This window comes from Pelophylax lessonae (assembly GCF_965119305.1).
Source record: "Pelophylax lessonae genome assembly, chromosome: 11".
Taxonomy (NCBI): Eukaryota; Metazoa; Chordata; class Amphibia; order Anura; family Ranidae; genus Pelophylax; species Pelophylax lessonae.
The window spans coordinates 62,946,601-62,958,747 of record NC_138778.1 but is presented as its reverse complement, the minus strand read 5'-3'; the positions used below and the strand labels follow the sequence as shown (position 1 = coordinate 62,958,747).

The 12,147-nt window shown below is 45.4% G+C and overlaps 1 protein-coding gene across 3 annotated transcripts in view; it reads right to left on the bottom strand.

Annotated features, from left to right (window-relative positions):
• LOC309566747 (trinucleotide repeat-containing gene 6C protein-like) overlaps positions 1-12,147 on the bottom strand; it is a 456,012-nt gene that overhangs the window by 43,680 nt on the left and 400,185 nt on the right. For all 3 annotated transcript variants that reach the window (XM_082272022.1, XM_082272023.1, XM_082272024.1), the window contains 3 exons: positions 11,352-11,435; positions 5,206-5,263; positions 2,350-2,495 (listed from right to left, as the gene is read on the bottom strand). In XM_082272022.1, coding sequence (XP_082128148.1) covers positions 2,350-2,495; positions 5,206-5,263; positions 11,352-11,435 — 288 coding nt within the window. The remainder of the gene's footprint in view (positions 1-2,349; positions 2,496-5,205; positions 5,264-11,351; positions 11,436-12,147) is intronic.

The following is a 12,147-nucleotide window of genomic DNA, read 5'->3' as shown; positions in this document are numbered from 1 at the left end:
TACAACATGCGGGTCTGCATTCGGGGACCTGCACCCACCTGCATGCTATATTTGGCCACAGCAGCTGTGTGTCCCCACAGAAATGAATAGGATGTGGACAAGGGATTGCAACAACTGTGCATGCCAGCGCTGGCAAAAGATGGCCTTGCATGGGAGACCAGTGTCTGCGCACCACGTGAATGGACCCTTTAAAAACAGAACTAAAACCCAATTTTCCCAAAACAGTTCTATTCGATTTATACCATAAATGATAACTGTCACAGTTGTTGTGCTGTCAACTGAACTATCAAGCCATCAAATGGCTTTGGTCATAATTGATCACAAGTGCAGTACTATGGTAACTGCAAAACTGAGCCTAAGATGGCAGCTTCCTTGGCTGTCAATGATAATAGGGTTTAGTTCCACTTTAATGATCACATCCTTACAATATTTTAAGTGTACCTGTGCCCAGACAATGAACATTAAGCTACTCAATTAAACAACAAGCAATAAATAAGCTTTAAAATAGGTCTCCAGTGGCTTTTTAGGCTGCAAGCATGCTAACTTTCTGCATTCAATTATTTTATTGGTAAGCATAAATAAATTTGATACTTCCCAGCTCAAGTTCTCATGCACTTAAATGTACTTGCATTATGTGAATTTACACCCCCAAAGTAAAGGCAGAGGGCTTTTTATCTGAATGCATATGCATTCAGATAAAAAGCCTTGTGTGCAGCCACCCCCCAATCCTCCAGTGTGGTCCATCTAGATGCAGCCATTGGCTCCCGCTGCTGTCAATTGAGGTCAGTCAGCCAATGAGGAGGGAAAGGGGGCAGGGCCAGCCCATGGCTCTAGGTCTGATTGGACACAGGGAGCTGTGGCTTGGCTCGGGTGACCCCATAGCAAGCTGCTTGCTGTGGGGGCACTCAACAGGAGAGAGGGGCCAGAAGCACTGAAGAGGGACCCAAGAAGAAGAGGATCTGGGCTTCTCTGTGCAAAACCACTTCATAGAGCAGGTAAGTATAAGGCCCCTTTCACACTTACGCAACGCGATTTTACCGCGATTTTGCGGCGCAATTTTGAAAGCAATGGCTATGGCTCAAAACGCAATCAAATCGTGGCAAAGTAGTGCGGGAACTACTTTGAAGTCGCTGCGACTTCAAAACGCACTGATATGAATGGGGCTCATTGAAAATAATGGAAAACGACTTGTCGTGCGATTTTGCGGTCCAAAATCGCGGGACAAGTCGCACTAGTGTGAAAGGGGCCTTACATGTTTATTATTTTTATACAAACAAAAGACTTTATAATCACTATAGGAAAAGTTGAGATTCTCTAACCTGCCTCTGCAAGTTCTATTTTCTCCAAATGCAGTTAAATTCAACATACCTTACTGCAGGGGCTGATTTACTAAAGGCAAATAGACAGTGCACTTTGCAAATTGCAGTTGCCCCGAGCTTGCTAAACGAGGTAAAGCTCCACTTTGCAAAGAAATCTAAAGAAACAGCATTTTTGCTTGCACATAATTGGATGATGGAAGTCACCAGCGCTTTTGCTCATTTTACCAAGCTCTGGAGCAACTGCTCTTGCAGAGTACACAGTCTATTAGCCTATAGTAAATGTACCCCAAAGTTTAAATAATTTCATTTAAAAGCAATACACACATTTATATGCTTAGGAAATGTCCTATAAAAGCATATATGTTATAGCCAGTGTGAAAGAAACCGAATTGTGAAGGTATTTATTCTCAAAGATCACAACAAAGACTCTGAAGTCGGGATTTCAGTGTGTTTTAATAGCACAGAAATGCCTTCTGGTTGTTTAGATAAGAGGGCTGGCAGCTTGCCAGAATCTGTTTTCAGGGCCCTTTCATGCTATTGTGTTGCAAAAAATTTACACTGAATGGTACCCAAATGCACCTTCTCAAAACACCTGCGCAGTGCAGGCGCACCTCGAGGCAACATGCAACACTATGGGATTTTAAAATTAATAATTATGTAACATAAGGTTATATAATTATTCATTTTTAAATCACACAGTGCTGCACTATGTACTTGATGTATAGTGGTTTTGGCCTAGTATCACAGGCTTTTTTTTGTGTCAGCAGCTTATTTTGGTATAGAACTGAGCCCAGGAATTTAAAATGTAAAACGTGTAGTCCAATCAATATTTTCGTATGCAATCACCATATTTCGTGTTTTCACAGGCATCAGGAGTGATAAATGAAAATAACCCTGCTATTTTATGACCGATTCTTAAGCACTAGCAAAACCTGAAAAAATCCTGCATTTACACCTTTTCGACCTAATAAATGATGCAATGCATATCCAGGTGAAAAAAAAAAAAGAAGAATCAAATAATCCTTATTACCTTGTCCAAGAAAGTGGGGCGGTCCATGGAAGACTCTTTGGAGATTGGTGGTTGGCGGCAGCTCAAGGGCTTGGCGACAACTGCATTGTAGTCCGCCATTCCCATTCCACGCTTGTCCATTTCCACCTTCTTTTCCAGTAGAGCACCTGCACATTATACAACAGACACTAAGAAACATTCCAAACATGGATTATTTAGCAGCAATTACAGAACGTACATGATTATTTGGAATGCCAAAAATTTACCAGGGGAAGTAAAGAACTACAATTTTCATGATGCATTAGATCACAACGGCAGTACTAACCAAAAGGACATAAAGTGACAGTCATATCCAGATACAGACATGAAGTCTTGAAAACTGAACTCTGAGGAAAACAAAATACCATGCAGTGGGGCTCCCCTTGAACTCTGAAAGGGTTAAATGCTCATAGATGCCTACAGTACCAGTAAAAAATGGATTTTTGTAAAATCTTACCGTAAAATCCTTTTCTCTATCGCTCATTGACAGACGTAGTCCTCGGTGATTCAACACCCTCGGGACGTCCCAAAGCAGTACCACAAATGAGGGGTGGGAAAATGGAAATCAAATCCAATCTAGAAGGCCCAACCGGTGCCGACTAGAAGTTTACCGAGGACTACGTCTGTCAATGAGCGATAGAGAAAAGGACTTTTACTTACCTGGTCCCTCGCTTCCGTAAGCTTACTGCATGCTATCAGATTGGGAGGGAGTGCTGATGGAGCGAGGGATAAGGCAAGTAAAAGTACTGGTCCTCTTTTTGTTGTTTTCGGCTATACTATTAGGGATCGACCGATTATCGGCAAAGCCAATTATAGGAGGGCCGATAGCCCCCTTTTACCGATATATCGGTATTGGCCCCGGAACCTGCCGATATTACCGATATTAGTGTATGTAATATTAGTGTATGTAAAATCCTAGCATCCACTTTATTAGTGTTTTATATAATGTCCAGTGTGTAATACTTTCGTTATATCGGCGCACAGCTGATTCCCCGCTCAGTCTTTCGCCTCTCATAGCTGTCAGAGGAGGATCTCGGGGCCTCCCCTCTGCAGTATACACAGAAGCGCCGGGTATTGGATTAGAATAGTGTGATATACCTTCGTTACTTCGTCGCTCGGCGGTTCCGTGACCCCCAGCTGTCAGTGGGGGAGAAGAGAAGGACAGCAGAGTGGGAGAATAGCTGAGCCTGGAGCGTCGATGTAATGAATGGTATTTCACACTACTCTAATCTAATACCCCGCGCTTCTATGTACACTGCAGAGGGGAGGGGCTGAGATCCTCCTCTGACAGCTATGAGAGGAGAAAACAGCAGAGAGGGAGATTAGCTGAGCCCGGAGCAGCGAAGTAATGAAGGTATTTCCCACTATTCTATTACAAAAACACAAACTGGACATTATATAAAAACACTAAAAGTGGATTCTAGTGTAATTAAAGTCCTAAACTAGTTTCACACGTGATTCCTGCAGGCAGGGAGGGAAGGGAAGACCGCACATTACAGCTAAAAGACCTATGCCGAAAATAAGCCCTACTGTGTCTTTTGGTGCAAAAATTAATATGAGACCCGATTTTTTTTTCGGGGAAACACGGTGGTGTCCAGTCCACTGTCTTTTGCACTGCAGCTACTAGATTTAATCATTGCAGACAGTGAGTTCACTACTGCAGTAGTTTATGTAGATTTTGTTTTGGTAGGCCTTTAGTTATTTTCCCAGCACTTTATGTTTCATAGTTGTCTACTCTTCTAGGACTCGTTCATTCACATGAAGTGAAACTGATGTACCTAAAAAGCAAAAAGCGGTGCGGTTTTCCTATCAGTTTTCAAGTAAGGTGTGAAGAACGAGATTCAGGGCCCTGCCCACTCAGTTTACAGAGGCTGGTCTGCATTTCCCGCGAGGAGGATACTTGCATCAGTTATTACGTATGTGGGCTGTTATGTAGGTTGTAGGATATGTTCATGGGGTGCAGAGCCAGCTCCTTGGTCCTGCTGGCAACAGCGGTAGTGGCTAGACTGGCGGCAGTATTCTCTCAGCTATAGCGGGCAGAGACGGCAGCCTCGGTGTCAGAGGACCAGGTGGCCCGGCGGTGTCAGGAGTTCATGGCAGCTTCTATTTTTTATTTAACATCCCCCTCCCTTTAAAATATGCATTATTTGCATTTATATAGCGCCAACGAATTCTGTAGCGCTTTACTACTAAAATAACTGTATTCAGAAGTGGGTCTCGGCCCAAAAAAGTTTGGGAAGCCCTGCCCTAGGGCATACACATGGCTCCCTCCAGGCTGCCACAGCAGCGCTTCCAGCGAATGAAGACCCTTTGAAATCAAGTACAATGCAGGCAAACAGATTTGCAATGCATTGGAGGACATCAATGAGCCACCCACAAAAATTCGCTTCAGGGAGAAAGGTTGAATGCCAGCTGCCAGGGGAGCGAGGGATAAGGCAAGAAAAAACACTGGTTACCCTAGGCATACACAAGCATTTAACCTTTGCATTGCCGAGGAAGCCTCAGTGCAAAGGGTATTCTTTTCTTTCCCCGGAGTTCAGCTTTAACCAAGGAGTGACAATGATGCCATTTTAGCTACACAACTTACTATTCGAACATCTTGAAAAAAGTAAATTCACACAGTTTACAACACTAACAGGGGCTCCTAGATTTTTGTTTTTCATCAAACAATATAATTTATAACACTACTTCATATCTCATGTAGATGTAACATAAGACTGCTTGTGTATTCTGTAAAGCTTGTGAAGGTTTGCAATGTAAAGAAAAAATGTGAAATTACACTAATTATTTTAATTCCAAATAGCTGCTGGATATTGTTATAAAAAAAACAACACTTACTCATGGCCTGGTCCATATTCAAATTGTTACTTTTCAAGGCCTCTTCAGCAGGCTCTTTCTGTAATAGAGGAACATTTTTTAATTTTATTTATTTTTTTTTTATAAAAGAGGCACTACAGATGGTTTTGGAATGGTTAAATGTCAGCAGCTACAAATACTGACTTTTACACTTACCTGTCCAGGGATCCAGCGCTGTCTTCACCCACGCCGGTTCTTTGCTGGTCTTCGAATCCCCTGCGCCGCCATTTTGCTTGTGGGAAGCTGGCAGTGAAAGCCAACGGCGAGCGGGAGTGATTTTCCGGCAAGCTCCCGGCAAGGAAAACTGAAGGTCCCCGCGGACCTTCAGAGCGCATGCGCCGCTCGCGTGAGTGGCTGCATGCACTGCAAATATCTCCTAAACCGTGCCGGTTTAGGAGATATTAATTGTACCTACAGGTAAGCCTTATTATAGGCTTACCTGTAGGTAAAAGTGTCAAAAAGCGGGATACTACCGCTTTAAAGATACTCCGTTTTGTAACAAGCAGTACAGAAGCAAAAAAACGCCTTAGAAGGGTGGGTGCGGAGTCTGTCAATGAACTCAGAAAAGGATTTTACAATGAGTACAAAAATCCTATTTTCTCTTCTGTTCACTGACACAGCTCCATATTCTTCACCATAGGGATGTCCCAATGCCAAAGCTAAACACAAGCCAATCCAGGTAATAGTAGCTCAACTAGAACAGGAGCCAAACCTGAAATACACCCTCAAGAGGGAAAAACAGGCCCTCTAAATTGCAGCCTGCAAAATTTTGTTGCCAAAAGGAGGCATCCACAGATGCCAAAACATCCACTCTGTAAAACTTTGAAAAAGTACGCACCAACGACCAAGTGCCCGTCGTGCACACCTTTGCCATTGGCTTCAGATTATGGAAGGCCCAAGAAGCACTAAGTGCCCGAGTAGAATGTGCCATTACAGGGAAAGGGGGGTACCCGACTCTTAAGCGAATAAGCCTGGGTCATCATCTGTCTGATCCATCTGGAAATGGTAGCAAGGAAGCCCCTTCCGCGGCCCTTCTGTAATCACAAACAGCGTGTCTGACCTCCGAAAGGACTTTGCGGCTGCCAAATAGACCCGAATAGCTTAAACACCACCCAGAGCATGCAAGGGAAATTGCCTGGGATGAGCTGGCCTGTAACACAAGGACGGCAGCACAATGTTCTCATTCAAATGGCAATCATAGACAACCCTTGGGAGGAATAATGGCTGTGGTCGCGGGAGCACCTGATCCCTGTGAACCACCAGAGAGGGAGAACAAGAAAAAGCCGCCAACTCCGACACCCTGCAAGCAGAGGTGATGGCCACCAAAAAAGTCACCTTTGGACTGCTTAAGTAAAAGGGATCTCCCGTATGTGTTCAAAGGGAGGTTTTTTTAAGAACCGACAGAACCAGGTTTAAATCCCACAGTGGCAGAGGAGAACGTAAAGACAGAGTAAAATGACCAACCCCTTGAAGGTATGTACGCACCAATGAATGACAAGCCAAAGGTCTTTGAAAAAAAAAGACCGTCAGGGCAGACACTTGGCCTTTCACGGTGCTTAAGACAGTTTCTGATTAACATGCCATTGAAGAAAGGCCAAAACCTGAGCCACCGAAAAGGAACGAGGATGGACCCCTCAAACCTCACACAAGGAAATGGGGTCAGATAAGGCTTTCGAGATGTAGATTTTCTCGCCTTCAACATGGTCAGAATGACCGAGCCAGACAAGCCCCTCTCCACCACTTGATTCTCAACAACCAGGCCATCAAAGCTAGTGACCGTAAAACAGGATGAAAAATCCACTCTAACGAAACCTCAACCCACAATGCACTTGTGGACTTCCGTCAGTATACGGCTTCCTCCCAGTCGTGAACATAGATATCAGCTTTTCCCAGCCGAACCATACAAAACAAGCTGACAACTTAGCTTGTACAGGAATCTCCTCCTTTATTAAACAGTTTCACACTCAATTTATTCACACATGAGCACATCCCCCTCCTTATCAAATTACCCCATCAGGTCAGGGGTTGCCGGATTACATTATCATATGCAGATGAAATTGTATACAGAAATAGAACTAACATATCTAAAGAACAACCAACACAAACAGTAAACTATTTCCACTCAGCAACTAACAGATGACAATGATTTAATCAACCTGAGCCAATTACCTAGCAGACGGGCCGTCCTCGAGGTCCTGGCATACAATACACATCTAAGCATTGCTTTGATTATTTAGGAGTCACAGACTTCATGGCAACAGGCTATAGGTCTCAGTGTAAAGTGGGATTTCATATTTCTTGAGAGACATTGTTGATAAATATTAGTCTCCCATTTAAAGTTATCTAAAGTAAGCATATTCTCAGTGTCCATTAGGTATCTTTCACATAGTGTCTCTTTCACTCCCAGTGACGGTGAGTACCATCACAGGCCCTTCAGACAACAGATCGTCTCTGAGAGGAAGCCTCCGTGGGACGTCGGCAACCAGTTGCACCAGGGAAGCATACCAAGACCAGCGAGGCCAGTCCAGAGCCACGAGAATCTCTTCAGCCCCGATCCTGTGTAGAAATCGCGGAAGAAGCTGGAGCAGGGGAAAGAGGTAAATCAGATGGTACCGGCTCCATGAAGCCATCAGAGCATCCGTGGCGCCTGCCAGAAGATCTTGCTACTTGGCCACAAACCTCGGCATCTTTCTGATGAGCCAATACGGCAACAGATCGCACACCAATCTGAAAACAGAACGAACCGCTCAGCCGCTAACACTCGTGCCGCTCTGATGATCCACATAAGCCATGGCCGTACCACACCGGGAGCCCTCTGAGCTGCTCTGTCCAATGATCCATGCAAAGCCTGATTGCTCGAAGTTCCAAGACATGGATGGGCATCTGTAGCAAGGTCGAGGAGCGCAGCCACCAGACCAGAGAACACCATTGCAGACACAGGAAAATCACCTTGTCCAGCGACTTGGGACACTTGTCCCATTTGACCAGAATCTCCTTTTGAAGGAGTGTCGTGTAGAATTGTACAAAACGGAACCAGCTCGAGCCCAGGCCCAACACTCGCATGCGCGCCCGAAGGGACGACCACGTGTGGGCTAGCAACAGTTGAGACCCCCGAACAGAGGCCAAAACAGGCTGTAATAAGGCACCAGCAATAGTAAGAGGTAACGAGAGTAAGAGGTTCTGCCAGCCTGTCAGCCAGATTCCTAAAAGTCAGGGATACTACCACTGTAAACATTAGGGATGCACCAAAATTTCAGCCACCAAAATTTTCGGCCGAAAATGGGCCTATCCCATTTCGGCCGAAAATGGGTTAAACATGCCGAAATTAATGGCCGCCGTGAGGAAGGCGCAGCGCTGGTTTGAAAAGTCCCGCCTCTGGCTGGCCGCCCGCCTCCCTGTGATGTCCCTATTACTACGAGGTGTATGAATGAACACACCGGGCGGCCGCTAATAGCTGTAACTATGTGAGCGCTCTCTCTCTTTTTTCCTCTTTGTTAATTTCTCTTCCGTTTTTATTGGTGTCACCTGAGGATTGTTCAATCCTCAGCAGTGTAATTGTTTCCCATGATTATAAATACTTTCCATGGTGGAGGGACGGGCCTGCCTGATGAAGGAGGAGGTCCTCCGAAACGACGTTGCAGCCCGCCCTCCACTCTTGGTTCAGTGTTCGTTCCTGTTGGCTTCCGTGGAGGAACCGACAGACTTGTCCTTTCTACTTCCGGTTTCCGGGTCATTACCTCCCTGCTGCACGGCGGATTGCGGTGAGGCTGCCCAGCCAGGGAGCCCACGCCATTTGCGGCATCACCCGGTATTGCCGGTATCCAGGACTGCCTTCACCATTATACAGGACCCAGATGCGATTATCCTTCATCTTGCATCTTCCATCGGATTCACTGTGGGGACTGTCCTTTTGCACCATGCATGCTGTCTTATTGGAATACCTGTTTTTAACATGTAAGTTACTACATTAAATTATATAGCTGTTCATCTACCTATGACTTGGCGCCCTTGTTCTTTTTCTTTGAAACATGGTTGCATTGGTCAACCTGGAAATAGGGAAACACACCACCAAAGGGACCGTCCACTTCCTCAGAAATTACTCCTCAAAGGGATACCGGACAACAAAGCGTCTTGGGACCAGCAAGGGTCGTATTGGACGCACCCAGCACCTATAGACACAATTGGCAAAATAAGCTGGATAAGAGAAAACCATAACTGCATGGGACGGTTTGTGAGTGACAAATGGAACAGATATGTCCGCAGCAGCCTCGGCTGCATCCTCTAACATAAATGGTTCTTGCACGGACGTAAACCGTGCATCTACCAGTGCCTTTTTGTGCAGCGCAGGAGCCGAGAAATCATCCTCACTATCTGATGGGTCAGGGAAACGTGGACTCAGACCCCGTAGGGTGGTCCCATCCGCAACGACTGAACCAGATGCAGGATCTCATGAGACAGGAGAGGGGGGGGGGCGTATTTGCTAAGCCAACGCCCAAGGGGTCGGCAACTCCAGCCCCCACAGGGGGTGCCGGATAAGGCCTGCCAAATAATGTGGGGGCCACTGCAGGCGCCCTCACAGTGTCCACTAGGAAATGCAGATGCCCCACAGTACCATAGCAGCTAAAACCTGCCTGGAACCCTTTTCTCCCCCCCCGAGTCACTCTACCAGAAGGCTGTGGCCTAAATGCCGCAGGAGCGCGATCCATGGGAAACCCAAGGCCAGCCCGGAGAGCGGAGGAGAGATGGATGTCCCAGGGTACAAAGGCAGATTCAGTCGCCGCAACTGGGGCCGCCCCATCCAAGGTCCAGTTACTAGGCCGCAAATCCGTAGCCTAAATTTTCTACCTGCCCAACCGCGTGGTACTCGGGGCCTGCGGATATGGGGGCACCAGCCCCCTAGGCTCACCAGCTGTCCCAAGGGGAACCAAATAAGGCCACCCACCCCATAGCAGGCCCACCGAGGGGGATGGGGGAACAGCACACCGGCAGGCATTAAAGCCAGGGGCACCCACATCCTGGACACCATCCACTCCCCCCCCCCCCCCCCCCATGAGCACAGGTAGGTAAGCCAGCTCAATGCCCCCGCCCAGTGAGGCTATGTCCCAGCTGACCCAGCGCGGAGCTACGGTCTGCACACACTCGCTGGCCAGGATGAGGGGACCACTGAACTTCAATAGCCCAGCCTGTCACTCAGCACGGCAGTTGCTAGAAGATCTCCACAGGAAAAAAAAAAAAAAAAACAGGAAGAAATCCAAAAACAAGAATCAGCAAAAAAATACATAAAGCCACGACCTAGGGCACCAGCAGGGAGACTAGGTCCTACTCCTGAACTAGGCAAGCAAAAACTGAGCATCTCTAAGCAGAGAGGGGGATAATGCCAGCTGGGTACAGCCCACGGGGCTTAGCCAAGCTTTTGTGTTATCTGCATAGTCCTACTCCTGTAGAGGGCAGCATAACCCTATGGTGAAGAATATGGAGCTGTGTCTGCCAATGAATGGAAGAGAAAACTACATTTTTAGATGTGGTTGTGAAAGTACAATATGTTTTGTTTGTTTGGTACCACATAAGTCCCAACTAAGGTTATGGGTGTTTGGTATGCAACTATAGGAATGTAAGAACTTGGGAATCCCAAATTACCTTTTTATTTATGTTCATTAAAACATTAATAAAGTCTCTATGTTGGTAACCATTGTCTTGCTATTGGGTAATCACAGCTAGGAGTTTCAAAATAAGACATGTTTGCATCAGTTGTGCTTAGCTATGCTATAAATCAGTAAGTTTAGAAAAATCAACAGTTGTAGCTGGCCGTGATTTATTGTTTTCTATTTTGAACCAATACAAGTCATAGGCAGGCTGAAGACAGGGCTGTGCGAAGCAATATGTATGTAGCCACGCATCCAGATTGCGTCCAGGGGTGGATATCTGTCCCTATATGCTTACTGCCGCAGATATCCCCAGCTCCTTTGAACCCATCATTAAATGTGGGCAGCCTGGGTGCCTACTGCTGGTCTGGACACCTGAAATCCTGGTTGCAGGGAACTGCAGTATAAATGCCGCAACATAGCAGATTTAGGATGTGTAAATGAGGCCAGAAAAAAATAAATAAAATTTCACAGACACAAACTCACCGGGAAGCCCATGTCAGTGAGCTGTTTAGTCAGTCGAGTCATCATGATCCAGGCCTCATCAGACTTGTTTGGAGTCTTCATGCCCTGTTATGGGAAAACAATGTTCACAATGTATATGAACGGGCAATGTACTAATTGACATAAGAAAAACAGGTTCATTCAAATAAAATAGACTTCTAACTTTTAAAATTGAACAAAAATCACTAATTCATAACAAAGCCCTAGTAAATCCACATTTGGAATATATAGTTTTTGACACACAAGTCTCGTGAGGAACATCAACTTAAAAAAAATTAACATCAAATTTCATAGTTCCCTGTGATTGCATGAAATTGCCATCAGATGCATTTGGCGATCAACAATCATTCAGGAGTCTCTACTTGCAATCTTAGCATGCACAGATAAAGATACGTCCTGAGCCACATAATGCTTATACAAAGGGTTTCATGGATATCATTATACTCATAAGATCGCACACACAAACAGATAAATGATTAACAATTGAAATGAGCAGGAGATCGAGAGCCTGAATCTTTTTCCAGCTATATGACACGTTTGACAGTTTACTACACCATTGTTCTTTCTTTATAGGTAACCAAACATTGTTCTGTAGCAGACATTGCTAATAAGGATGTTGAATTTCTACATGCTATTTGCCATTAGTGGACACTGTCCTACTACAATGCGATTATGTAACTTGTGTCTTATGTAACTTGTGTCTTATTTATTTTTATGTACCACTGTAGAACGGAAAGCAAAACTGGTGACTGACATTTTTGACACTTTTGGGGTTACC